Raw genomic sequence first — 13,472 nt, forward strand, 5'->3', positions numbered from 1 at the left:
ATAAGTGAACAGAGAAACAAATATATGCAATTCATCATGGGAACGTTGCCATTATTAATGCTGTATAGTTTTTCAAAAAGCCATTGTAAAAATTGAAAAATATCTGTAACAAAACATAGAATGTGATAATTTAAAATATGCATTATTGAAAAAATTGAAATAATAAAAAATAAAATTTTTTTAGATTTATAATATTAATAATAATATTAATATAGTTTATTAGAATTTTAATTATAATTTTATTAAAAATAAAAAAAAATATCTAGAGACAAAATTTAAATAGAATAAAATATAATTATCTCTTCACATGATAGATGTTTATTTTTATATTTTTTGATGATTGACTCTAATATATATTGAAAACGAATATTTTAAAAAATAAAAAAAAGGAAAATAAAAAATGTATTGATATGTATCCATTTAAATCGGATAATAAAAAAATATTTTAAAAAAACTATTACACAGCAAACATTGATTCTATTGCGTATAATCATTAATATTTTTATTTTTTTTTTTTTTTAGATTAAAATTGCTATTGGACAATAAAATAATTTAATTTGAAATAAGAGAATAATTAAACTAAAAAAATAAATATAAGTATACAAATAAGTTAATTTTTTCTATTTTCATTCTAAGATTTTCAATACGAATAATTCTATTATGAATTACAATACTTGATACAATTACAATTAATACTAATTAATAAAAATAAAATAAAAATAAAGAATGAATACGTACAATACAAAATATCAAATTTCATTACTTCTTTATGAAATAGAATAATAACATTTATATTGATATTTTCATTTATATTGAAACTCTCTTCGAAATTATCTCAACAATCAGCAACAATCTGTACAAAAAAATCAGGATTTTTAAAATATCTAAAATTACATATAATAAAAAGAAAAAAAAATTAATTTAGATCTTAAAATATTAGGAATTATAATAAAAAATACATAATAGTAATATAATATACGAACAATAAGAAATATTTATGAAAATATATAAATATTTAATATATTATTTTAATATATTATGTGACGAATTCTTTACTCACTTCACACATCACTTTAAAAAAGATGTCTAAATACCATAATTATCGATAATAAAGCATCACGCAATTTCGATTATCGAATCACAAAATCGATTATCGCAAACTAAAGGAAGATATGTTCAATCATTCGATAATAAATCGAACGTGCAAGAGCATAAAATAATTTTTTAGGAAGTTCATATTACAAGAAATTTTTTCATTCTTAGGCATGAATTAAATGAAAAAAAGAGAAAATATATAAACAACTTAAATAGATGCACTTAGAAAAAAATATCTATTAAATAATATAATAATAATATAATTTGAAATGAAATATAAAATTAATTAATTATACTTTTCATTGATTAATAATGAATTGATTACGTTTTTTTTATACGAATAAAAAGATGATCAAAATCTATCTATTTTCAATAATTTTCTAAAAAAAAATAAAACGTTATCGGATTAAAAAGTCATTAGCTATAAATCTTTGTGGCATATGCTATAAATTATTATTCTTTTGAAATCATCTCAACGTAATTGAACAATTTGCACAAATAAAAATCAAAATTATAAAACAAATGTATGTAATTAAAATTATATAATAAAATGATATTACAATAATTAGATATAAATCATAATTCAAAAATTAAATATAAACTATCGATAATCTTAATAGTTAAATAAACAAATAAAGAAAAAAAGATTAATTAATTTATAATGTTTAATGAATTATTAAATAATTGAAGCCATCAATAACTTATTAACTAATAATTTATAAATTCAATAATAAAATATATGAAATTACTTACTACGCAATCACATATATACTTCGTAATATGAACTGTCATATAATTTTCGGGAGAAGAATAATACATCGTGCTTATAGGTTCGTTTAGAAGCTTTCTAATTGGTTCGAGCAATATAATTTCTTATTTCTTTTCTTGTTCTTACTCGTGCGAAAAATTAAAATATTGTATTTAATTTAATTTATTATTAATTAATTCTTAATTGTAGATTTTTATTTTAAAAAATCTAAATTTCATAAAGATTATTAAAAATAAAAACATGAATTATACAATTTATTTAATATAAAGATTAATCAAAATATCAGATGTTATTAAAAATGGAATTTAATCATTTCAGAATTCAAGAATCTTGCATATTAGTGATTATATAATTAAAAACGTTACAGCATTTCTCAATATTTTTTAAATTTAATGATTCAACTAAGTTAATTAAAAAATCAATCAAAAAAATAAAAAAATTAAATTTTTTTAAAAAATATAAAGAATTGAACGCTTGGCAAATATCAAGAGTTCAAAAAAGACATATTTAAAATGTTTATTGTATCATCTGTAAATAGTATTTTGTACAGATTTATTGTTTAAGAATTAACATATGAATAAATAGTTTAAATATGTAATTCTTTTTTTACTTTGTTTCTTCATGTATGATACAAAATTAAGTTTTAATTACATAAAATGTTGTTTTTCGCTTAGATAATTATAAAATGCGCATGATGTTGAAATGATAATAGGATTTCATATCTATAATACAAATACATCTGTATTTGTAGTTTCTTATGTAAGATAAATTATATAGAATAATTTGTGGGCAATTATTTTGTTCATTGCAAAATAGTCTTTTAAATATTTACACTGATAGTGCAAGAACAGAACCCATTGTTTCATTTTAAAATATTATTCGATTAATCTTTAGAAAATATTAAGACACAATTTTTTAATTGATTTCAACAAATGCTATACAAGAAACATAGTTTTCTGAATCTAATATTGATTAATTTCATACAATTTACTTATATGTATATATGTATGACTTATATTAATAGTACGGAAAGATGTGTTATACACTTTGGCATGATTATTTTTTACAATTTGTTTTTGAAGCTAAAACAATATAGAGCAGTCAGTCTCGGAGAATAGGAAAGTATTTAATTATCATATTTTGTCAGTCTTTTCCTCATGATTAATTATTAAATTTATTAAATAAATACATTCTCCACAAACATTTAATAATAAAATGATGTAGGAGTAATTTTTTGTATATAAAGTTTCTTTCTTTCTTTTATTCTTAATCTTCTTTGCATAAGAATATTTTTAAGAAATCGTTAATTCACTTTGTAAACATAAAACAGCCGTGAGATAGGTAACATCTTCATAATCAAATGTTATATTTTTTTCTTTTCTTTTCCTTTTTGAACTTGATCAAAATTGGACTATCTTTGTTGAAGGAACATCTTGTACATGGCAGGCTATTGAACGTGTTGTTTCTTTTTGACTAATTCCACTAATTGTCTATACCTCGCTTGGCATTCATCCTTCGAAATATAATATCGATTATAAATTAACTTATTGATAAAAATTATAAAATATTCATACATCATACCTTGCTTTTTCCTTCAACGCAATTTGCGATTTTCTCCCATCTATCTGTAGATATGCCTTTAGGATATTTTATAAGGGCTGCTTCTAGAGCTCTTTGTTGTTCTTGACTCCATTCGCTAGTATTATCCACAATCTCCGCACGAGTCTTCGTCTTTTTTGAACGTTCTTCTATTATTGTTTCTTCTACGGACGTACCAGGTTTCAATCCTTCATCTTTTATCTAGTGAAAATAAAAAAAATTATTATTAAGATTAAAATTAAAATCTTAGGACAGATTAAAAATTAACCTTTTTTGCCATATGTGTAACTTCGAAAACTGTACGATTCATCGCATCCGCGATTTTATCCCATCTTTCTGATGTACCACTAGGATATTTTTTTACGAGTTTTATTAATTCTAATATATCATCATCAGTCCATAATCCCCCAGAAAAAGCAGGTTTTTGATAAATATGATTTGTTTGGTCTTTTTTGAATAATTCTTTGACATCATTACCACTTCTTTCTTGTGGAGTGAAACCAGTTCTGCGTTTTCTTGTGCGGGACGTAAATTCTGGTTCCAATTGTTCATTCTCTTGTATTCTAAAATTGTATAAAAATTCTAAGCATATCCAATAAGAAAAAAATATTTATCAATGAAAAATAAATTTCATTTAGAACAAATATTTCACTCACAATGTTTCTTCTTCTTCTTGTTTTTTTCTACGTTTCCTTTCTTCTAACACACCATACATTACGCGCACAATATCAGGTATAGATAGTGTGAAAGCTATTATCCATCTTGGAAATTGAAATGGAAGAGTATTCCAAATAGTTGGTGTAGGAATTTTTTCCAAAATATCTGCTAAATCTGGTACATCCATTTTTCCCTTTTTATTCTTTTTTTGCATTTTTTGAAGTTTACTACCTAAAACTTGTTCCTATAACATATGTTATAATTAATTAATAAAAACTTAATTTCTATCACTTTTAGTAATTGTTTTACATACATATGTATATCTTTTTTCAAAATAAGCAGCCCATGCAACTACATATTGTCCGATCGTAATGAGTAAAAATAAAATTATTCCTAATTCTAAAAGTCCCATTTTCCGTACATGACGATAATAATATACAGCTGATCGCCAATTTGGCAATCCATTAATAAGCACATTGTCGTATCTCTGACGTTTTCCTGGATCTTTCAATATATCATATACAGCAACTAACTGAAAATGAAATTTACTATTTCTATGGAATTTGTTTTATGATTATGATAATATATGACTTACTTTTCTAAATTGCTGCTCTGCATCTTCTGCAGAATTTTTATCTGGATGTAATTGTAACGATAATCGTCTAAAAGCTTTTTTAATCTCTGAAGCATTAGCAGCCTAAAAAATTAATTCATCAGTCATTCTTTTTTATACAGGAAAATTAATTACATAAATAAAAGCAATCAGAAAAGAAAAAACCTGTGGGACACCAAGAATTTCGTAAAAATTTTGGTTGACTTCCTCGACAACATCAAATACTTCCAATTCATCATTATCCCAAGCATTTATGACTCCATATACATTGAAAAAATATAAAATTCGAAAAATTAGTAGTAATGACACTCTCATTTTTTTTTATATGCTAAGTATATACATTCATATCCGTTTAGAAAATTTTGCTTTTTGATTTAAACACGTTCGTTGCTGAAACGCTATACTATGACCATTTCACTCAAATTAAATCAATCTTCTATAAAGCAAATTGAAATATGTTAATCTTCTAAGTGCCACATCGCAAATTCAAATGAGGTTAGATTCAGAAAACGTAGGCCGTGTGTATTAAACGTGTTAACGATATAGAAAAAATAGAATTTATACTTGTATTAGTATATCTGTTGCACTGACTTAAAGCACTATTTTCAAATCACGATACGAATTTTATGATCACCGATCTATCGACTAAGGATTATCTACAAAAAATTTTCTTTAATATTTTAAATTATATTGATCATTTAAGAATTTCATGTTAAAACAAAATTATATATAATTTTTTACGTAACCTTGTATAATTCTTTCAATTGTTAACATTAAATATAAAATTTGTATTAATTTAATTAGATAAAGATATATATATGTGTATACATATAAAAAAAATAAATTATATAATATATAATTTATTAAATATTTTTATGAAAAAGATTATTTGATATGATCATATTATATTTATAAATCTAAACAATTAAAATTAAATTTAAAAAGTACACGATTACGATTCGTAAAGGACTGTATTTCCGATATAGCAAGTATAGTGTTACAAATATGATACATAGATGACTCCACTAATTTTGGTTATTCGAGGCGCGGCGCACAGTGTGCTTTTGCATTCGCATGTATCACCGTCCAGGCTATTCGATCGAAAAATGTGTCTTCCGCTATATTTAAGTGCGATTACACGCACTGTTTTTACAAGCTTTCGCCTATAGGAGGTACAAGGTTAACTGTTGAATCGCGTAAGCGTAATTCGGACCGGTAATTAGAAAATTCCATAGACTCGTGGGTCAACTAAACGGAAACCGCATCGTTAATTCTCTGGCCACAGATGGTCATCGTGGCGAACTCATCCGATTTCCATTGATTGTATTTATAGTGTCCTCCAGTTTATTTTTGCATGCGGTTCCTTTGAGAAAAAGATGCGCCTATCCACTGGCTGACAGCTTTTCTCGCATTGTAAGTCCTTTTAACCATAAGATTATAAAATTAAGAAAATTTTTGAAAAAAGAAATTAAAAGAAAAAGAAAGAAGAAAAAGATGATTGACGACTATAGTAAGGTCTTATTTGCATGTGTTTGGTCTGACGTGATGTGTGGGTGTGCAAGTCTATTTAATATATTTTGTTGAACGTGCAATTCGATTGCTAGCCTCTTTATTTCGTTTGTATTATAAATTCATAATCGTGTATGTCGTTCATGTCGTCATTGTCAATTATATCGACAAATGCGAATTTTTATGGACGAATCGTTAAACGCGTTATGGTATAACAAAAATGAATCGAATAAATACATAATTAGACTGTACCATGAAGATGTTATTCTTAGCATGAAAACGTTGTAACGTTAGAACTACGAAAGACCATTTTTACCTGTGCTAGATTCTTTTTTATATTTCTATTTCAAATATATCTTCACATGCTATCTATGTCAATTTACAACTTTTAAAAAGTACGAAGTTTCTTTCACATTTACAATTAAAATATTTTAATTTTCCATTATTAATATTCATTATTTCTTGATGAAATGATAATTTTCCATTTGTGTCATTATCTACATATAAAGTATTTTTGTTGCATAATGTATAATTATCAGCAATTCAGAATGCAATTAAGTTGCATTGTAATGGTTGAAATATTATCATAATATGTATCATAAACAAGTTTTTATATAATTTATCACAAATAAGTTTTTATATAATGTTTTAACATTAATGCTTTATTTATGTCTAGTCAAGTAGCAAACATTATTTTTCTATTTGTATAATACATCCAATCATCATGCCTATATTAATCATGCTTTAAATCATGCTCACATTTTTAGCTCTACCATATTGTCCCTATGTCCTTTAGTATGGTGGTTTCTCTTCTTATACGGTGAAGGAGCCGGATCTGCCTAACTCAAGTTCTGGATACAAGCAAAATATAAATATTATAACATTGAATACAAAATGGAGTCTGCTATAGCTGGACGTAGGCGGACAACCGCAAGACATTCAGCAGAAGATCAAGCTCTTGATCAGATAGCTAAAGAGGTATGACTTGATTACTTTATAAGAATGTAATAAAATGGAGTTGATAAGAAAAATAATATTAAAATATCTAAGTTTTGCATAGTTTACGAATTGTATGTTACCTAACAAAAACAAAAATATGTTAATATGTGTTGCTATAAGTGTGCTTGACCTTCAGTATTTATATGTGTGCATGACTAGTAAGTGGGGATTTATATCTTTTTTGATAACTTTATCTTTAAAAGAGAATGTATAAAGGAAATTATTAAATAGGTGAGAAACAAATGTGTATATTGTATTTCACAATTATTAATCTGTATTTTATCTTAATATTTTATCTTTTGATTAAAACTAAATATAAAGTAAGTATTTGTTGATCCAAATTGATATTCCAGTATGTTATTTTCATATAAAGTTTAATAATATTATTTATCTAATACACTTATGACAGTGCTTCTATATCATGTGTCAATGTGTTAATAATAAATTGAATGTAAAACTATGTTTTTGGTAACAGGATGGATTTTCCATACATACTTTCAGGCAGAAGCTAGATTAGCTGCTAGAAGACAGGCAAGAGCAGAAGCTAGAGAAATACGAATGCGAGAATTAGAAAGACAACAGAAAGAGGCAGAGGAAAATGCAGATAGGGTATACGATATGTGTTCAGGTATTTCTTTAAAAGATTAATGCTAAAAAAAATTTTGTAGTGCAATAAAATATTTCATTTCTAATTTTTCAGCCGATGTGAATAGAACAATGAGAGTAACTCCTGATTCTGTAAGAACATCACGACTTCTTACGAATTCTAATAATTTTCAATCCAGTCGTAGATCTTCTGAAGATTCACTGGAAGATGCTGGCCTAAGTAGAGATCTTAGGGTATTTACATCTTTTTCTTTTCTTATAATATAATTGATAATTAAAACAAATTATATATTTATTCAAATATATAAATGTTCTTCGAATTTTTACTTTGCAGTTAGAATTAAAAGAATTTGAAGAAAAATTTAGAAAAGCAATGATAGCTAATGCTCAGTTAGACAATGAAAAATCTTCATATGCTTATCAAGTTGATCTATTGAAAGATAAATTGGAGGAATTGGAAGAAACAGTTGCACAACTTCGTAGAGAGCTTAGAGAAAAGAATCGGGAGTCTGAACAATTGAAAAGACTTAGTCAAACATTGAAAGATGAGTTAGATGTATGCCATGCACAACTAATAGAAAGAGATACGCTTATACAAGTAAGTAAATAGAAAAATCACATTAATAAATATATTCGTTTTATTTTTATAATTAAAATATAAAATTATATCAGGAAAATGGTCTAGTTATTATTGATGATGAAGGAAGTGAAAATGAAGATAATGATATTGAGAATGGCTCACATCCTAGACGAAGAGTACTAGTCAGTACAGAAGCAGCAGAATTATTGCAAAATGCTGGGAAAGGTTCATTAGGTATATAATTATAAAAAATAAATCAATCTTTTCAAAAAAAAATATATTAACATAATAATTCGCATGTATTTCGTAATAAATTATAGATGTCCGACTGAGAAAATTTGCTTCCGAAAAAAAAGAATTGCAAGACGAGATACGACATCTAAGATTGGAATTAGAAGAAACAAGAAATCGTATTAGGTCCGAAAGATCGCCTGGTTCAGTATTAGGTTCGTATTTTTAAGATATATTATTTTTATAAAAATTTTCTTATATTTTAAATATGATAACATAATATTTAATATTTTAAAATTAATATAATATTTTTCTAGGCTGTTTATCAGATTCTGAAGATGTGCAACGAGAAGCAAACAAGCTTTTAGCAGATTATAAATTTAAGCTCCAAAAAGCTGAACAAGACATGTCTACTTTACAAGCTACCGTAGCCAGGCTAGAAAGTCAAGTAATACGTTATAAGTCGGCGGCAGAAGCATCTGAAAAAGCGGAAGATGAATTAAAAGTTGAAAAGAGAAAATTACAAAGAGAAGTAAGAAATTTTATTCAATATCTTTAACTTGAATATTCTCGTTTAATAAAATAAACGAGAAATTTTTGTTATAGGTTAGAGAGACTCAAGGGCGTGTAGAAGAATTGGAAACGGCAAATTCTCATTTACAAAGGCGATTAGACAAACTTAAAAATGCAAAATCTGCTCTATTAAAGGAGCTTTGACGAGATGATTTCTTGGGATCTATACAATGAGTCTGCCATTTCGATTCACTGAGAACCGTGTGCCTCATAACACGAGATACTACTTAACGCATTGCATAATTTATGCGAACGGAACACGTACATATAGTGATCGTTACGCGGATTTTATGATTTTAATTGATTTTATTTGTACAATATTGCATACAAGTATGACATTCCAAAATGGCCACTATTGTACAATGGTCTTTTGGAATTTTATACTTGAATTAATTATATACTAAACTGCTGTGAAAGGAAATCGCTGTTTTATATTCAACACATTTTTTCTTTCATTAATTTTTTTCTTTTTTTTTCTTTTTTGGTACTAACAATTATCTTGCAAATTTTAAAGAAAAAGAAGGAAAAGGAAAAAAGAAAAAGAAATAACAGCCTTTTCGATGCATTTGAAATACCGAATATTTTTTCGTGAATTTTGTAAACAGTTATGGAGTCGATTCGTAATATATTATTTGAAGGGAAAAATATTCTGACTCGTGTATTATAAATAGAATTCAATATTCTTTCTGTCTTTATTTTTTGAGGCACAATCTTTCATATTACTTCAGTTTTTGCTCATTAGAGCAACATTGATAATAATTAAAAATAATTAATCATATTATAGTTCTTCATTAGTTTATGATATACGGGTCAATTAAGACATTGCGTACGTCGATGAGTGTAATTTGTGTTACATCGAATAATTTATAAACGATATTTCTAAAGATACAAAATATTTATAACTCTTATGAGAAACGTGTTATAGTTAAAGCTAGCATTTCGAATGGAAGCAACCAGTCTACAATATTCATTTTCTACTGTGACCGTTTACTATATAAATGTTTTTAATTTTTTATATCATACTTATATCTGAAAAAAAATATTAGAATTTGTATACTTAATAGGATGATAAAGATAAAACTATTTTATTGGCATTACATTTATAAAAAGAAAAAATATTACTGCTGATTATATTGCCTGATTTAATGATAGTATTTAATTTTTTAATCATAGCATTTTTAATCAATTGAATTGTCTCCAAAACTGATATTTTTTATTCCTCGGACTGATGTGAAATAAAAGAAAGTAGATGTATGATAGTGTGGTCTTTGTACATTCGAAATAAATTAAACTATGTTGTTGAAGCTATATAATATTCTTGGTATACAAATTTATTATATATATTTTATATGTGATACAAGAAAAAAGTATTAAAACAATTATTTATGATTTTATCAGTGAGAATATATTTAAAAAAGTAGCGAATCGAATAAAAAAAAATCAATTATATTTAGTTTAATAATTTGAAATGTCAATATTTCTAAATTATTTTTAGTTATTAACAAATCATTTTTGAAAAATCTTTTAAGAAAGGAAAATTTTTAATTTTAGAAATTATAGGAAACAGAAATATTTTTTTTATTTTATTAAGATCATTAAGTTCAATTGCACCATTTTCTAAAAAGAAGTTACTTTATTATGATACTGTATATGCGCGTATGCGCGCGAATAAGTTTAAATACTTGTTACATCTTAAAGAAATATTTAACATATCATATTTGTTACTTCTATATATTCCATATGTAATTAAATTGTATAATGTAAATCAAGATTAAAATTAAGAAACACTTTTTGTTTTAGTTCTTGCAGGAGTTTGTGGATTGGTTGGAAGCTTGGTTGATTTTGCAACAACTAAAGATTTATACACTGGCATTGGTCTAGCTTTCACTTCTGCCATTTTGCGTAGTTCTGCTTTTTCCAATTTTTCTTTCAACAATTTATTTTTTTCTTCCTCTAGTTTTTTTGCTTTTAATTCTTCTTTTTTCTTGCTTATCTTTTTATCAAATTCATTTCTTTCTTGAGCTTCTTTTTTTTCATTCAACTCAAACTTAATTGTTTTTTTCTGATCATTTGATTTTTCATTTTTAGCAATAGGTTTTATCAAATGATTTACATGTTGCTTTGTTTGTTTCTTTTTTGTATCTATGCAATCTATTGTAACATTCATAATATTAGGTTGTTTATTTTCTTGATCATTGCTATTTTTTATTTGTCTTTCTTCAAGTTGCTTGGAATTATATTTTTCCTTGCTATGTAAATTTTCTTTAGATAAACCATGAATCACAACAGGTTTAAAGTTTGGAACAGGATTGGCATGGAATACTCTAGATTTTTGATTCTGTTCCTGCAACTGTTTAACAAGTTCTTTTTTTTTATTAGCAAGAGATTTATTCCTTTCTTCAAAACTAAATGGACATGGGACTACTATTCTCTTTTTTGTGTTTTGTTCTTTTACTGGATTTGTTGACTTTAAAAATTTGGGTGCAGGTTTTGCATGAAACTCTATTTTAATGCTATTTGTTTCTTGAATCTGTAAGTTTTTCAATTTTTCTTCTTTTTTCTTTTGAAACTCTTTATTGCGAGTTTCGAAATTTAATCTTTTAAGCTTTGTACTTTCTACAGTAGATTCTATACAAGTATTTTCTTTTTTAACAATATTTGAAGCGCTCATGGAACGAACAATAGGTACAATTTTTTTTTGTTCTTGCAAATTCAGTTGAGAATTTGTTGTATGCCGAGTTTTCTTTGATTGGGTTTGATTAAATTTTTCTGTAACTTTTTCTGTAGTTGTGGCTGATTTTTTATCTACTTTCTTCAATACTGATGAATTTTTTAAAATATTAACTGGTACAGGATTTGCTTTGATTTTATATTTCTTCATTTCTTCAAGCATTAACATTTCTCGCTTTTCTGGATTTAATATTTTAGTTTGTCTTATTCTCTGCTTGCATCTTAATGCAGGAGAAATTGGATAAGTAAGCTTCAAGGGAGATCGTTTTAATTTCATCAATTGACTAGGTTTTAAATCTTTGTTACTCAACGTACGAAATCTCTGTGGTGTTCCATTTTGAAATTTGAGAATTGCTTCTGCAAGACTTACAAATTGATTTGAACGCTTGCGACACTTTATTAAGCTCGTTCTTCGATACTGGCAAGTAAGTACTCTAGATTGTGATTTGCCTAATGAACATTGTTTCATAGATGTAATGGATTGTTTTTTTGGAAATATATTTTTTTCAATTTTTGATTTCATTGGTTTTTCTTCAATTTTTGTAAAATTAATTTGTGAATTATTTTTTTTCGTTATATCATTATCCTGAACATCTTTTGATGAAGATTTATGAATATGTTTAGATTCTGATAAATAGATGTTCTTTTTAATTTTCTCAGGTATAGTTCTTGTAACTGTATGTTTAGATTTCATTACTTTAAATGCAGAAGTTAATTCAGTTATTGGTATATTCCATGTCTGATGAATCTTATTCGACCTTTCATCTAGGGTGAAATTTTTTAAAGATTTCTTTGACTCATTTTCATTCTTTGTTTTTTCTACTGAATGCTTTTTATTGTCATATGGTATAAAATATGCTACACTATTACGTGCAGGAGATTCTGTCTCTAAACTATCATCAAATTTCACTTCTGTTACTGATTGATCATTTTTATTTTCATTTAGACATGATAAAGATGAATTTGAATATGTAGTAGATTTTAAATATATTTGCGGTTTGTGTACCTCATGTTCTACTTCAAAATAATTATCAGAAGGAACTTGAGGACTATGTGTAAAATCTGCCCATTGTGGAGCACAACAATTATCCATCATTTTTAAAAAATTATAACTGCTAAATAAATATAACAGCAGATGTTACGTTGAGTAATATTGAATCATAATCTGAAAAGAAAAAATGTTAAAATTACGAAAAATACTACTTACTTTGCTACTTTATTTATAATAATATATACACCTTTAAAATATACATGAAGCAATTAAAATCTTGCAATCTTTACACAATTCGATATAAATAAAAATTTATATCTCACACAATAATTTTTTTATAGTTTTTTTAAATTTCTTATATAGTAAGAATACTTTTATTTAAAATCTTTTATAAAATATAGAAGATACCAGCAACTGATTAACAGATTCGTTGGCAAATTTAAGTTTAAAATTTTCTAACTCTTCAGTTGATTGGTTGAAAATAATGTGTATAATACAAAAATGAAATATCCCTAGCATT

General features: G+C 25.6%; 3 protein-coding genes and 1 long non-coding RNA gene across 10 annotated transcripts; 1 reads left to right on the plus strand and 3 right to left on the minus strand.

Annotated features, from left to right (window-relative positions):
- Positions 1 to 3,013: 3,013 nt before the first annotated feature.
- On the minus strand, positions 3,014 to 5,460 carry LOC100872010 (dnaJ homolog subfamily C member 1). Of its 2 annotated transcripts, none has more exons than XM_003694114.4 (7): positions 4,899 to 5,460; positions 4,716 to 4,817; positions 4,434 to 4,652; positions 4,120 to 4,364; positions 3,732 to 4,026; positions 3,446 to 3,664; positions 3,014 to 3,377 (listed from the first exon to the last, which is right to left on the minus strand). In XM_003694114.4, the coding sequence occupies exons 1-7, from the start codon at positions 5,046 to 5,048 to the stop codon at positions 3,312 to 3,314; spliced, it is 1,296 nt and encodes a 431-aa protein (XP_003694162.3). In that variant the 5' UTR covers positions 5,049 to 5,460; the 3' UTR covers positions 3,014 to 3,311. The 2 variants fall into 2 exon arrangements, with proteins under 2 accessions (XP_003694162.3, XP_086762039.1); XM_086905913.1 differs by having other exon boundaries at positions 4,434 to 4,674; positions 4,899 to 5,325.
- Positions 5,461 to 5,618: 158 nt separating this feature from the next.
- Positions 5,619 to 6,550, minus strand: LOC147657889 (uncharacterized). Its single transcript, XR_015291500.1, has 2 exons — positions 6,495 to 6,550; positions 5,619 to 6,153 (listed from the first exon to the last, which is right to left on the minus strand). It is a non-coding gene; the product is annotated as an uncharacterized LOC147657889 (long non-coding RNA).
- Positions 5,761 to 10,544, plus strand: LOC100871890 (leucine-rich repeat flightless-interacting protein 2). 6 transcript variants are annotated; one of them, XM_012487294.2, is made up of 9 exons: positions 5,761 to 6,146; positions 7,039 to 7,220; positions 7,743 to 7,869; positions 7,942 to 8,081; positions 8,182 to 8,445; positions 8,520 to 8,661; positions 8,748 to 8,873; positions 8,976 to 9,190; positions 9,265 to 10,544. In XM_012487294.2, exons 2-9 carry the CDS (start codon positions 7,137 to 7,139, stop codon positions 9,373 to 9,375), a joined length of 1,209 nt encoding a protein of 402 aa, XP_012342748.1. In that variant the 5' UTR covers positions 5,761 to 6,146; positions 7,039 to 7,136; the 3' UTR covers positions 9,376 to 10,544. The 6 variants fall into 6 exon arrangements, with proteins under 6 accessions (XP_012342748.1, XP_012342749.1, XP_012342751.1 ...); XM_012487297.3 differs by having other exon boundaries at positions 5,794 to 6,146; positions 7,717 to 7,869; XM_003694113.4 differs by having other exon boundaries at positions 5,818 to 6,146; positions 7,010 to 7,220.
- Positions 10,545 to 10,844: 300 nt separating this feature from the next.
- On the minus strand, positions 10,845 to 13,415 carry LOC100872131 (uncharacterized). Its single transcript, XM_012487293.3, has 2 exons — positions 13,200 to 13,415; positions 10,845 to 13,126 (listed from the first exon to the last, which is right to left on the minus strand). The coding sequence occupies exon 2, from the start codon at positions 13,055 to 13,057 to the stop codon at positions 11,009 to 11,011; it is 2,049 nt and encodes a 682-aa protein (XP_012342747.2). The 5' UTR covers positions 13,058 to 13,126; positions 13,200 to 13,415; the 3' UTR covers positions 10,845 to 11,008.
- Between the last annotated feature and the right edge of the window lie 57 nt (positions 13,416 to 13,472).

The sequence above is a fragment of the Apis florea genome, unplaced genomic scaffold, assembly GCF_048593485.1.
Source record: "Apis florea isolate Af1SG1 unplaced genomic scaffold, ASM4859348v1 contig_2492_pilon, whole genome shotgun sequence".
Classification (NCBI taxonomy): domain Eukaryota; kingdom Metazoa; phylum Arthropoda; class Insecta; order Hymenoptera; family Apidae; genus Apis; species Apis florea.

Bases quoted from the DNA above. Each gene is read 5' to 3' on its own strand.
- LOC100872010 (XM_003694114.4), bottom strand. From the start codon at position 5,048: ATGAGAGTGTCATTACTACTAATTTTTCGAATTTTATATTTTTTCAAT. The intron at 4,365-4,433 runs GTATGTAAAACA...CATATGTTATAG, and splicing joins TTGAAAAAAGATATACATAT to GAACAAGTTTTAGGTAGTAA. The intron at 4,027-4,119 runs GTGAGTGAAATA...ATACAATTTTAG, and splicing joins CAAGAAGAAGAAGAAACATT to AATACAAGAGAATGAACAAT.
- LOC100871890 (XM_012487294.2), top strand. From the start codon at position 7,137: ATGGAGTCTGCTATAGCTGGACGTAGGCGGACAACCGCAAGACATTCA. The intron at 7,870-7,941 runs GTATTTCTTTAA...CTAATTTTTCAG, and splicing joins GGTATACGATATGTGTTCAG to CCGATGTGAATAGAACAATG. The intron at 8,874-8,975 runs GTTCGTATTTTT...ATATTTTTCTAG, and splicing joins ATCGCCTGGTTCAGTATTAG to GCTGTTTATCAGATTCTGAA.
- LOC100872131 (XM_012487293.3), bottom strand. From the start codon at position 13,057: ATGATGGATAATTGTTGTGCTCCACAATGGGCAGATTTTACACATAGT.